At 47.3% G+C, this 13703-nt stretch overlaps 4 protein-coding genes across 4 annotated transcripts; 3 read left to right on the forward strand and 1 right to left on the reverse strand.

The window, feature by feature from the left end:
* Window positions 1–1229: 1229 nt before the first annotated feature.
* Window positions 1230–2648, reverse strand: F5891DRAFT_957368 (uncharacterized protein; the record flags this gene model as incomplete). The annotated part of the gene is made up of 8 exons (XM_041375478.1): window positions 1230–1347; window positions 1398–1543; window positions 1596–1724; window positions 1772–1904; window positions 1956–2149; window positions 2195–2303; window positions 2362–2505; window positions 2560–2648. 8 exons carry the CDS (start codon window positions 2646–2648, stop codon window positions 1230–1232), a joined length of 1062 nt encoding a protein of 353 aa, XP_041222919.1.
* A 453-nt stretch (window positions 2649–3101) lies between these two features.
* On the forward strand, window positions 3102–3711 carry F5891DRAFT_1192047 (uncharacterized protein; the record flags this gene model as incomplete). The annotated part of the gene is made up of 3 exons (XM_041367548.1): window positions 3102–3136; window positions 3189–3238; window positions 3302–3711. 3 exons carry the CDS (start codon window positions 3102–3104, stop codon window positions 3709–3711), a joined length of 495 nt encoding a protein of 164 aa, XP_041222920.1.
* Window positions 3712–8925: 5214 nt separating this feature from the next.
* On the forward strand, window positions 8926–9716 carry F5891DRAFT_1242790 (uncharacterized protein; the record flags this gene model as incomplete). The annotated part of the gene is made up of 4 exons (XM_041369749.1): window positions 8926–9015; window positions 9076–9118; window positions 9170–9238; window positions 9322–9716. 4 exons carry the CDS (start codon window positions 8926–8928, stop codon window positions 9714–9716), a joined length of 597 nt encoding a protein of 198 aa, XP_041222921.1.
* A 66-nt stretch (window positions 9717–9782) lies between these two features.
* Window positions 9783–13554, forward strand: F5891DRAFT_1242792 (uncharacterized protein; the record flags this gene model as incomplete). The annotated part of the gene is made up of 7 exons (XM_041369750.1): window positions 9783–10085; window positions 10150–11640; window positions 11694–12003; window positions 12056–12210; window positions 12316–12646; window positions 12696–13236; window positions 13290–13554. The coding sequence occupies 7 exons, from the start codon at window positions 9783–9785 to the stop codon at window positions 13369–13371; spliced, it is 3213 nt and encodes a 1070-aa protein (XP_041222922.1). The 3' UTR covers window positions 13372–13554.
* Window positions 13555–13703: the final 149 nt, after the last annotated feature.

The following is a 13703-nucleotide window of genomic DNA, read 5'->3' on the forward strand; positions in this document are numbered from 1 at the left end:
ACAATGCTGGTCTTCCACAAAAGATGTCTGGCTTTAAATAGTTAGCTTCCAATGGGAGGATCTGCAATCACCGGCTGTATGTCAGGGTCAGATATTATATTGTAAGCTACAGCACAATGCTGGTCTTCCACAAAGGATGTCTGGCTTTAAATAGTTAGCTTCCAATGGGAGGATCTGCAATCACCGGCTGTATGTCAGGGTCAGATATTATATTGTAAGCTACAGCACAATGCTGGTCTTCCACAAAAGATGTCTGGCTTTAAATAGTTAGCTTCCAATGGGAGGATCTGCAATCACCGGCTGTGTGTCAGGGCTAGATATTATATTGTAAGCTACAGCACAATGGTGGTCTTCCACAAAGGATGTCTGGCTTTAAATAGTTAGCTTCCAATGGGAGGATCTGCAATCACTGGCTGTGTGTCAGGGTCAGATATTATATTGTAAGCTACAGCACAATGCTGGTCTTCCACAAAAGATGTCTGGCTTTAAATAGTTAGCTTCCAATGGGAGGATCTGCAATCACCGGCTGTATGTCAGGGTCAGATATTATATTGTAAGCTACAGCACAATGCTGGTCTTCCACAAAGGGTGTCTAGCTTTAAATAGTCAGCTTCCAATGGGAGGATCTGCAATCACTGACTGTGTGTCAGGTTATGACATTTAGCTGACATGCCACAACATGATGCTAAGCTTTGAGCAAACACGTCTATGACTATATAGCTAGCCTCTGATGGAAGGATATGCAATTGCTGGCTGTGTGCTATGGTATAATAATACATTATAAGCTATAGCATGATGCTGGTTTTTGATAAAAAATTGTCTAGCTTCAGTAAATAGCTTCTGATAGGAGGATCTAAAATTGCTGGCTGTGTGTCAGAGTATGATGCTGGGCTGTCATACATGACATGATGCTAGGCTTTTGGCAAACATGTCTATGGCTATATAGATAGCTTCTGAAGGGAGAATCTACAATTGCTGACTGTGTGTCGCAGTATGGTATTAGGTTGTCATGCCATAGCACAATGTTAAGCTTTTGGCAAATAAATCTACTGTTACATGGGCTGCTCGAAAGCTACGATCAAAGATGCTGATATCACTTCAGAAACTGGTGTCAACCTTTCATGGCATACATCAGATTTACATTCACACTATTAGGGGGTTATTCATCAACTGCTTCATGATTGACATGCTTGACAGACAGAATTACAGACAGAATAGCACGAAATAAACTAAGTAGTGTTAACATTGACTCGTGCTTGCAAGGCAGCACATTTCGCCTGAATTTTGGACAGCGCACTGTCTTTGCTGATGTCGCGCTGCGAAGATGAAGAATTAGGAAAGATGCACCTATGTTAAGGTGTTAGCATAGACAGCCTGCGACTAGATGAATCACGAACCTCGTCCACCACATCATGAGGTCGACGACTTCCTCACTTTCATCGGGATCCTCTAACAGGTCGAGGATGCTGTGATAAAAATTTTTGGAGTCCGTGACGGTGTCTGTGCGTGAAAATACAGACGATGAACTCAATGAAAACTGAACCTCAATGAATAATCAGAAGTGCGAGGCATACTTTATCAAATCTTCTACATACCTGTGTGGCAATATAGGCCAGTGACCCTTTGGTTACGGACTTCATGCCGTGAAGGTAAGCGTTGCCGGAGCGCATCGCTTTTGGGTCCTTGTCTACCGAACTTGGGGACGTAAATACATGTTTGAAACCCTGTCAGGAGAGATGAGAGATGTTCATTGCTAAGAGAATGAGCCTACAAATATGAGTATATCGCTCCTCAATAAGCCCTTCCATGGATCTTCGGGATCATAGTCATACCTAGCATATAGGAACATGGGCCACTGATCACCACGAACTGCGGTTTCACCGCTCTTGAGACTGAGCTTGGTTCTAAGTCGTAGTGTTATGACATTGAGATGATTGAACGGTGGCAAGACGTACGCTGTATTCGACCAGTCAAGGCCTGCAGGGCAGAGCAATGCACCGGTGATTTCATGATTGAACCCGCAGTCCGACTTGATGTTTCGGGAGAGGGGCGGTATGACTACCTGTCCTCTGGGCACAAGCCAATCAAGAACAGCAGATTTAAGGGTTTTAGTGTCGTCGCCTCGCGCACCAGAGGCTCCTTTACCCAGCTGCAAAACGGTGAGTATGACGAGCTTCCAGTTTTAAACACTTACTAATTCTCCAAGGTGAATAACATCCTCATCCTCACCCATTGTGAGACCATCTAAAAGACCAGGATATGACTCTATTAAATGCATGAACACTCTATGTTCACATCGAACACTAACATTGTGAGTATTCTTAAATTCTGGCGGCATGCAATTGTCACAACTACACTTACTCCGCTGGATAGTCCTCTATGGGAGAGTCTTGTAACTCTTCGAGCCGGAGGATCCCTGCAGTCAGAAGAGCAGGGTAGTTGCATAGGGCGAACACCGTCCGACCAAAATGTCGCCCATGAAGGATGAGGGGATTTGATGATGTCCTGGTCAAGAGGACGAGGTCAGGAAGGTAGTGGTTCACCAGTTGGCATACTTACGCTTTTTTATGTGGGCCCAATTGAAGGGCTGAACAACTACGCTTGCGCGAAGGACCGCTGGAAGAGGGATTGTTCTCGTCACTACTCATAATAAGTTGAAGTGGGCGACTGTAATACCATTAATAAACCAGACTATTTATATGTCCAAGAAAACAATGGCGTGATATATAAAAAAACTCGCCATCCGAGTGCCATAGATCTCATAATGAAAAAGTCTTGCCATCCGAGCGCCATAGATCTTGTTATGGAAAAAATAAAGTCACCACACGAGCGCCATAGATGATGGCACGGCGTTTGTTTCGCCTGGTAGTACGAGATTGGTCATCATCGCACGTATAGATACATAAATCACTTACGCTGTCGAAACAACTACTCGTGACATTTGGATCAAGAATGTCCAGTTCACCCCCTCGGAAGTGTCTGCGACGATCCATCCACGTTGGAAGTAATGTTAAGCTAAAGTACGCTCTTCAACATGCCACACAGCACAAAACTCATCCAAGTTCACCTGAAGCTTCCAACTTTGCTTAGTGCACACACAGATGAGCTCTGACATCGATGAGCTAGACACAGACAAGTGAGTTTTAAAACGTTGCAGAGAGCAAATCAAAATTAGACTTACCGTGCAGGCAATTCTGTCAGATTAATGAAATGGTCCCTAAAGGAACTCAGACAGCTGGTGAGAATTGATCATTCAGAGACTGAAAACCATACGACGAACGGGTCTGAAATTCTTACCTAGGCAAGGACGAAGAGCTCCAAGACAGAGTAGAATTGGAGCTGCGTCGTCTCAAAAAACAACTAGAGAACGCAGAAAATGTTATTGCGCACCTTTCAGAAAGGGTGAATACGTACAGATACAGATGGCTGGAAGAATATTACCGCGCCGACAACCTCGAGCGCCATATGCCGTGTGACATCAATGTGCCTGTGCTTGGTCAAATTCCGGAGGGTACAGCATCTCCCGCTTTCTGTCCAGAGCTCTTCACTTGGAATGAAGGAGGATCAGAACAAGGAGATGGGGCTTCAAAATGGGGTGACAATAAATTGTTAGAACAGCATGGCACCAAAAAAAGGACCGCACCTGGTGAATGGGAGGATTATGGAGCCGAGAAGAATCTGTTGGCAGAGGATGAGATGCGCAGAACATAAGTTTTGGTGTGCTTACCACTGTTTCCAATGGGTTGGCTTGTTGGGACAATTTTATGGGTGTTCTTTGCATTGCAGCCTGTCACGAAAATAACGTTGGGCAGCGCGCTACTTAATATCACAGCGGTAGGCGCACCGTACGAATTGACAATACAGCCGCAGTGCGTGCCCGACTCTTTTAATTAACTGAGGCCCGTCATTTCAAAATCTATTCATGCTTTAGGTGTAACATATAGGAAGGTAGTCAAACTAATTAAATTAACCTAAGGTAACGCTAACAACATTAAGGTAAAAGATGTGATCGAGGTTAGAAAGAGGGACTCATCATCGACAGGAATGGGTACATATAGTGAACGACTATATTCAAACTCAGCCGGCATTAAGCGCCAGTGTCCCGACAAGCTTAAGTAATATAAGATTGTATGATAAATACATTCAGACCTAGGTTACAAAAGTCATTATAGTCTACTGGTTTTCGATTGAATATTACGTTTATGCCCGTGTGCTTTTGCGTTCGAAACCAGTCGCATACATTCTTTTTTTGCCACACTTAAGCCAAAAGGCACCCTCCAGGTGTTGCCGTCTGAGTTTAAATATACTTGCAGTCGTTCAGTATATCAACTGTGCTCTTCGCATAATTCACTTCTTTTCCGACTCACAAGTTTCAACCAATAGTATATACGTACTACATAGATCACAGATAGATTATACTTACTAGTATGTTACTTTATATTTAGCACGTATGTGAACTAGCAGAGTAGTACGGGTGGTTCGATGCGGGCACGTCACTGGCAGCTTTAGCATGCGTAGTAATAGTCACTATGCATGACGCCTTCCATACTTCGTACTTGGGGCTTCGCTACATACATTTTCATCTCGGAATTTGTCTGTACTATATGTGGGCCTGACTTGAGTGCCAACAACTTAGTCCTCACTGGCGACGGTCGGTCCACAATCCATATCCAAAAATTACTACAGGACAATGGTGCGCCATCGGTCCATTGTGCAGCGCCCACCACAATTCTTACAGCCACATCCGTATGTATTAGCTAATCCACCAAAGTGATTCACTATAAAAGCTGACCTTGCGCATTAACAGGGCTTCTTTCCAACTACCTCAATACGATATGTTAGTACATAGATTAGCTACCTGACAGTCGATTCAATAGACTTTGAAAAAAGTATGTCAAAAATGAAGTTCGTCGCAACCTTGAAATTGATGCATGTCTACAGATCACACAAACTCATGTCCAAACGCGCCGGATCACCTTACGGTGGTGATGAACCTACCCCGAAGCACCTTAGGATCGGTGAAGGTAAGTCGTGATTGTGATATAGTAGTTTATATTGACATTCATGAGTGATGCAGGGAATAAAACAACCCCATCGGCACTTTACGATCCCCTTGCATGGGCAATTCTTTGCCAGTTCCTCACCAGCGACATGTCAATGGATGAAATGGACGCTGCTCTTGAATCACACCTCGGCAGTCGATTCTCTGCAGATGACTGGGAGGAACCGCGACGTCTGTTGTTCTCCGGTGATGGAAATAACGCGCAGTCCTTGGCAAACTTGATGGAACTGAAGCTCAGGTATGTACCCGAGCCCGAATCTCCACGGGCCATACCCGTTCAACGATTGCGCAAACCGCGCAAAGTAAGTCCATCATGAACTGATAATTTGATCAATTGATTAATTAAACAATTGTAGAAGAACAATCCATATATACTCGATGAGGCCGAGGAGGAGGAGGAGGAGGAGGAGGAGGATGATGAAGAAGAAGGTAGAACATCTATGCGGTTGCCGAACGTGACACATTTGTTGGGCCCATCAGCCAAAGATAGGTTGGCTGCAACCTTCGATAACATGGTCACTCGGTTCGAACAGAATCCGACCACCTCATCACGCAGTCGCCAGTTTCCCACTGACGACAGAATGTATCTGTTTCATGTTCAAAGTAGGTCTGATTTTTAATGGCATAGTATATACTCATTGCGTCACAGGAACTGCTACTGAATATATCGCTGCACACCTTCGGAGACGAAATTTTTCAGTTACTGTGTCAGCTTGGATACCAGGCCAGCTTTACGTGGTGGCAGACAGCCCCAAAACTATTTTACAATCACTGCCTTCCTCCCTTTATCACACCATGAAAGACTATACCCGCATCACGGATGAAGAACGCGAAGCGGTCAATCGTTTACGATCCAAGCTTCCCGACACGGTGTGGGTGAGGGTCACGAAGGGCAAGTACAAAGACGACGTAGGCAGGGTCTTTGAATCCAAAGAGGACCTTGTTGAAGTCTTGATTGCTGCACATGACTTCCCCTATCAAATGCCTCAGGGAACTCGAGCGTTGGTCGAGCGATCTCGCCTTCCAGATAGCAAAGGCACTCAGGCATCCGACATCATTCGGAATGGTGAAGTAATAGGGTGGTCATACAAAGGAGAGAGTTATTACAAGGGTCTCCTAGTCAAGACTTTCCACCGCGACCACGTAGAACTTGTCGCCTCCCCTCATATCAACGACATTCAGCTGCATCTAGAATCTGGGTGGGACCTTCCCTTCCTGAAGGACACCGTGGCATCGTTCTCGATGCAATTTTTGCGCGTCGGTGATCCGGCCAGGGTCATCAAAGGCTCTCTTCGTGGAGAGTCCGGTACTGTTGTCTCCACTGACCATACCTGTGGTTCCGTGGGGTTGCAATTCGACTTCGATGGATCTCTTGAAGAAACAGAACTTCCACTCCGGGACATAGAACGTGTCTTTCGGTGAAGGTACAACAATTCAGATGGTGAGTCTGAACAATGTGTTGGGTCTTGCAGAACCTAGCTGCTATTCGACCCTAAAGGGTTTCTGGACTAGGCTTAAGGCTCAAAGGAGAGGAAATATCATAGAAAACTGCTGAGCACTCAGACTCATACTGATACTGGTGAAAAGATTGCTTCCTTATGTAAGCTACAAAAGTGCCAACATAAAATAAGGTAAAAACAGTCTCTACAAGCCCAGCCAGAAATGAATCCCTACATCGGGTTGGTGACACTATTAGAGTTGTAGCTGGTCCATACGTGGGCGTGGAAGGTCACGTCATCCAAATGTGCGAGGATGTGTTTCACGTTTGCCAAGAGATCTCCAAGGAAGTGGTTAGTTTCTGGCGGTATTAATATTGTTTGGAGGATTGACTAACTCGTAACGCTTAGGTCGAAGTTTCAAAGTATTACTTGGATCAGCGTCCTTTGAGGCACACTCTCAAATCCCACCTACCAATACAGCAACATTTCGAGCCTCCCTCCGACTCTGATTCTATTGAAATCGGCGATTACATACAAGTCCTGGGTGGGGAACACACTGGCAAACGCGGCATTGTGAATTGGTTTTCCAAGGGGGATACTTATTTGTGGTTCCAGGACATCCTTGCTGCCAACAACACAGAGTCTAGCCTGGTTGACCTGTCGAGTATCTCAGTTCCTGTTGCAATGGTTCAGCGGACGGATCTCACCCAGACAATTACCTTTACGAAAGAAAGGGGTTATGATGTGAGACCTGGAGATACTGTGGGTGTCGCCTGTGGGCCGGAGTTCGGGGCAAAAGGGCTCGTCCAGCATGTAGACATTCCAAACGCTCGCCTGAGTCTCATATGTGATGGCGACAAGTCACTCGTAAGTATCATTCACTTCAACTCAAACATTTCTGACTTATGACAGATCAATGTTCCAATCCGCTTTGTCATCAAAATGCACAACGTCAGCTTGGATTCTTTTAAGAAGGATATCGAGCAGGAGGTCTTTGTTATTGGGGGTGATCGGAAGGGCTACCAAGGCACCCTCTTGAGTCTTTCCCTCGAGACTTGCACCGTTGCTGTGCGCGGGCAGGTGCGTGCTACGCTCAAACTCCACGACGTTGTCACCAGGTGAGTGGTACTTATGTTTTTGCGGTAATTTAAAGGCTGACCAATGTTAAGGTATGGGATGAGGTTAGATGGTGTCATGCTCGAAGGCCCGGAGCTATTTTCATTCTGCGAAATGCGGAGAAGGTCGTACTTGGCCCCCCCACCTCGAAGTGTCACTCCGCCTGTCGAACAAGTTCCCTCTAGCTCGTCGGCTTCAATCATGGATCCTGGTCTTTTGCCATCCAACGAGTGGTCCGCACGGTCTGAGAGCCCCAGGAGTGCTGATATGACGCATGACCCTTCATCAAGCGCCAATCCCAGCTCATCATCGGCACTCCAGACATGGAGTGTTGATCAACTCGACATGCGGGACAGCATCGAGGCCAGAATGGAGAAAGCACGAGACATAGGTAAGTTTTCAAGGGAGATATCACAATGTCTACTCATGTTATTGTAGGTCCACTACCTTGGTTAATGTCTAAGGAGTTTTCTTCAAAGCTCTTAACGTATCACGCGTTGCTGAAGGTGTCGGTGAGGTTCATGGGTGGCAAGCTACAGAAACATTTTGTGTCGACAGCTTGCCCTGACCGGTTTTGCGGTGAGAATGGACCCTCACCCGAAGGTTGCGTGGCCGTATCCTGTACATCCAACAGTGCTGGCGCCGCACTTGAACACTACCACATCCCCGCGAACGATTTGAGCCCGGCTCCTCCGCGCAAGAAAAACCAAGAGTGCCTTATTCTTGATGGGGTTCACCGTGGACTTATACGAACTGTAACCAAGTGTGAAATCACCAAGAAAAACACTGTTGACATTAAGATCACGCCTACAGTTACCATAACTTTGCGTTCCGATCAGATATGTCTGGTGGAACCTGCTCAAAATTTGATGCAACGTTAGACTATGTACTGTACTATACAAGAATTTGATTACCTAGACTGTTCGGGACAATCCATACAGGAGATATATATATGTGTGTACCTTCTATTCCAAATTTGTAAATTAATGACAGGTGTCAACTCATTGATTTCGTGAATGACTGCGACAACCTGCTGAACCAAATATGTGGTGCTCCAGATGGTTGGGTGGTTTCACAGCAACAAGCAACGGAACAAGAATGGATATTGATATTGTATATATACGCAGGTATGTGGAGCCGCAACATTCTTAGTATTGTACATATCCTGACCTCTAAAATGCAGGAACTCGGATGGCACAACCTGCCCCCAGATACGACAATGCCAATGATGAAACATTTGATGGACTGTATGCAAATGCAGTCGAACCCTTTGCCCTGTCGTCAGACCCATCTTAAGAAGGTGACAAGATGTTTGTTGTCGTATATCTCATTCCATTGCCCCAACTTAACTCATTTGTTGCTCATCCAGGTTCAACATTTACATTTATGACTATTGCAGTAAGCACACATTCCGTAAAATAGCTCACGAACCACTCGTAGAGGCTGATGTACTACTAGACTCTGCTCCCACCATCAACGCACGTCAGGGTCTACTTTTTGAGTATGTCCTTCTTACCTGAGTGTTCAACTCACTTAATATGCGTCACTCCAGATGGCGGAGGATTTCTTTTGGGTACTTTTCACCACAAAAGCAACAGAACAGGTATGGAGGACGAAAACGGTATGTCAGGCCATGCGTACAGCCAGTCGACTATTCGCGTTGTACTGATTTGTTCATCTGATTTTGTGACACAGATTGTGCAGTAATATCCCTCCTGGACGCAGCAACAAATGATCTCGCGCAGCTCATCAACCACCTTGATCTGCAAGCGACGCCGGATATGTCACCTCTGAGTGGTCGTTCGCCATCTTTGTTGGCATCTTCCCAAGCTGGCAGCCCTACAAAACACATGATCCTAGAAAGCCCTATCAAATGCCTCCGCGCAAGCGCCGCGAGCGTCACGTCACTCTGCCCATACTCCAAGACAATATCCACCGCTGTAGTTTCATCCATCGGGCAGCATGTCGCACCGTGGGCAATGCTCAATGCTGGGATATCACCTGCGAAATCACCGCCAAGGGACTCCCATGCGCCAGCATCGACCTTTAAGTTCACGCACAAGCGCACAATGAGCCCTGCGCCTGCGGCAGAACCATAGCCCGTCTTCAAAGCACTCCGCCCCGCGAAAAGCAAGGTGCCTGTCTCAGGAGTCTTCACAGCACCTATGAGCTTACCATTCACGGGCAACGCAGATCATCCACCATCATCACGCACGTTTAGCTCTGCACATTCAAAGGTCAGTTCTCGTGCGTCACTTGGTACAAGCCCTGTGTTCAAGAAGGCAAGAGGATATGAGAGGAAACCATCGTCCTTTGTGCCTATAGAGCATGTGCATTTGCGATTGCGCTGCGACACCACCGATGATATTCCGAAACTGCTTGATAGCCCGAGCTTACTGATTCTCCCTGATGCGCGCCGAAACCTTGGTCTTGCAGGGACGTTAGGCACCTCCTGTGCCCAAGATCCCGTCATTGCAGGCGGAACTGGAACGCGCGGGGGATAGCACATTCAGTATGGACTATGTGTCGCAGGAGTTCTTACCTCAGGGCTTCCCGATGGATGTGGACACTGAACCGTCGCTGCTTCCTGGAACGGATAGTTTTGCCACGACAAATGACTGGGAGAGGGAGGAGGAGGAGGACTTCCTTTGCGCAGAGCGGCCTCAACTCTTGAGGAACGCTAGGTCCACGAGGTCCATGAAATCGCGACCATCAGATGGACAGCTCAATAGGAATTTAAAGTTTGGCGGTAAGCCATCACCTGCACCCTCTGCTGAAAAGAATGAGGAGCCACTTACACTATCGGATATCATCCCTCCTTTGGCTGTTGCCAAGTCCCTCTCCGCAACTTCGTTAGCTGCTGATGACTCGGCTGTTCTCAAGTCCATATTTGCAAAAGCTGTCGAAATTCCCTCACCTCCGTCTCGCGTTCGCCTCGATTCAGACACTAGCTTGAAGCGCATCAGACGTTCAGCTGGTCGCACTTCAAATGCTCCAGGTCACTATAGACACTCTTCAGAACTGAGCTTTGCAGGCTTTGACTCATTTGCAGAAGTGAGAAGGGGATTCGAGTTTCATGACAATCGTCCGAATTTCTACCCTCCGCCAGGAGCCACTTCGCGTAGCGACCACAACAAACGTGACTCTATGTTCAGCATTGCGTCTGTCTCGTCATATGGACAGGTTATCAATCATGGGTCTACAGATCCTTTCGATTATGGGGTATTACCACTCCCAAGCCTTCGGGAGTGTCCTTCCTCGGACGAGTTCTCTTTCACTATGTCTTCTCTTGATGATACATTCTCCTTCATGCAAAAACAACCTCGCAGGAGACGCGTTGACAGCGATACCTCCAGCTTCTACTTCCGTACCTCAATGCACTCACAGCTGCACCCATATAATCGTATTGCTGCTCATCCTCGCCACTCGTCTGCAGTCTCTGTCTCTTCGTTAGGTCCACCTATCAGCTTATACAACTGCAACAGCTATGGACACAACCGCAGCAGTTATGGATACCGCCGCCGCAATGACTCGAGCACTAGCACGAGCAGCGTTTCGCAACCATACGTTCATGGCGGGCGTGCCTCGTGGGCTAGGCATCGCCCCGACTTTTCTGTGGATTCCATGCTCAGTGACTTCTCGGAGATTCACCTGGGGAGGCCAGGACTGGGAGACAAGATGCTTGACTCTGCTTTGGATCGTGGAATGCCACTGACCGCTATTTCTGCATCGCCACCTGAAAGCCCTGCCAGGAGCATCGGAAGCGAGCAGTTCCGGAGTGGCCAATACGTGAATCGCATGTCCTATGATTCGATCATGGACATGGACCATGAACATCAACCAGTGCCCAATATGGAAGACTCGCTCTTTGAGAAAACTTGCCATAGGACATCCGTTTCTTCATCTGACTCTGCGTTCTTTGCTGTGGACTCCTCGCATGCACCACCTCAATTCAAACGGTTATCAAGCTACAGCATTGCTAGCATTCATAGTCTGCAGAAGGAAGATGACACCATGATCAGCGTAAGTTATTGGAATCATGCTTGTGAATTGGTTATTTACGTTTTCTCTTGCAGATGCTTGGTGGTGGCCATGTTCGACGCCGCTCCGTAGGATCCATGATCGAAGCCTCACCTTGTCGCCAAGTTGAAAAAAGGAAACACATGGCATCTGACACTCCCCAGCCAAATTTCCTTCGTAAGGTTGATGACTATGAATCTCCAAAGAGCCGAGTTCTTGAGACCAAGCCGTCGATTGCTTCGACTGCATATTCAGTGAAGTTCGGTGACGAGCGCATGATTAGAGCAAAGCACGGTCTTTTGGAGAGGCAGAGTTTGGAGAACACGGTGTTGATCGCAGAAGGAGAGGAAGATCTGTCAGCATCTTGTGAGTTGGTCGTTTGCAATGGATGTCTTGGTCTTGCTCACTGGGGTTTTAGTCCGCATCCCTGTCTTTACCCGCCCTTCTTGTGCAGGTCATTCTCGCTCCAACACTTGTACGTCTATGAGTTCTGGTGCTGAGACACCTCCACTTTCAATGGATGGGTACTCCACATTCTCGGAAGGCTCGCAGTCCAGCATTGACCTCTCACATGTCAACTACATGCTTTCTGACATTACTCACCCTCTGTCAAACGCTACTTTGGACTGAGTCCGACCACGCGCTCGTGGCCACGGTCACCAACGACGTATCTCTCAGGCCCGTGCATCAAGCACATCCATTTACGAGACCATTGAGGAGGAACTCACAACATTGCTTGCTCCGACATCATCCCTTCAGTCGCTTCCAAGTTCTGCGACAAAGAATGTCCAACTTCCTGATTCAACGACAAAGACAATTGGTCGTGCTCCCGTATTTATTCCTGATCCCGCTGAGACTGCATCTATGGATTCGGTGTCGTTGTGGGATGATGAGAGAGGAATTATGGCGCTACGCAAGTACTATGCGCTTCGCGACGAAGCTGAAGATACCGTGACAGAGAGCCAGCGACTCTGGCTTGACACACCATTTTCCGTCTTCGCAGTTCAATGTGAGTACTTATTACCTGTTCACTGTACTGTAATGAACGTCGTTATCAGCATTTGATCCTCCTAGTCATCCTTCCGGCATGCAAGCGCTCTTGGAACATTCAATGCAGAACTACGGGCCTTTACCTTCAGAGTTGCGCCCTCGACGCATGCGTTCTCGCGTCAACTCTCGACCTTCACCCTACCCCAGGACGTTCAAGACCTCTTTCACATCTTCTCCAGCCACCGAGCAAGTGAGGGTGGCCATTGTTGCAGCTGTCGCAGAAAACGCTCCCAATGACAATATGCGCTCCCAAGGTCAACCGAAGGCGCTGCAACAAATTTCCGTCAACCCTAACATTATGTCACCCGCGATCGAAAACACCAAGGCAGGTGAACTCATGAAGGACGCAGCAATGTCACCTGGTAAACTCGAGCGCGTGTTCGGCCTCCCACCCCGTCCCCGCATGGGCTCGGTCGCACGAAGAGCTGCCTTGGGTTGGGTGAAGAGGAGCACTGGCCGCAATGGTTCAGAGAATAAGGAGAATGCTAGCATAGGTAACATCTCTCTGGCAGCTGTACCTGGTAATATGTCGCAAGGCTTGGGCATGACGTGAGTATGATATCGCATCTATGTATATACATTCCGCTGACCCGTTTCTATAGGCCATCAGAAACATTAAGACTCAATCGACCCCGTCCTAGGGGAAGGCCCACTCCCGCTTCGGTGAGGCCCATCCGTATTTGACAGGGCTAGAAAACCTGTCGTCGTTTTCCTACGTTAACTCCACTATGCTATGACTGACCTATGCCATATCCTTTCTTCTTTTCTCATACAATCAAGCTCATGGAAAACAATGACTTGCAAACATTATTCGTATATTTTGTCTGTCACAATTGCCGGTTCCTGGTGATTGTGTCCTGTGCAGCAGTCCATCGTTGGCAGCCTGCCAGACTCCTTCGAACAACCTCGGATTCCAAATAACATCAAGTCAAACATCACGTGGACCCATGCTCCAAATGGGACACCTTCATTACCTCCGGCTTCAAATACCGTGAGTCAACTATATCCCAATCTAT

Source organism: Suillus fuscotomentosus, assembly GCF_016647785.1.
Source record: "Suillus fuscotomentosus strain FC203 chromosome Unknown F5891scaffold_47, whole genome shotgun sequence".
Classification (NCBI taxonomy): domain Eukaryota; kingdom Fungi; phylum Basidiomycota; class Agaricomycetes; order Boletales; family Suillaceae; genus Suillus; species Suillus fuscotomentosus.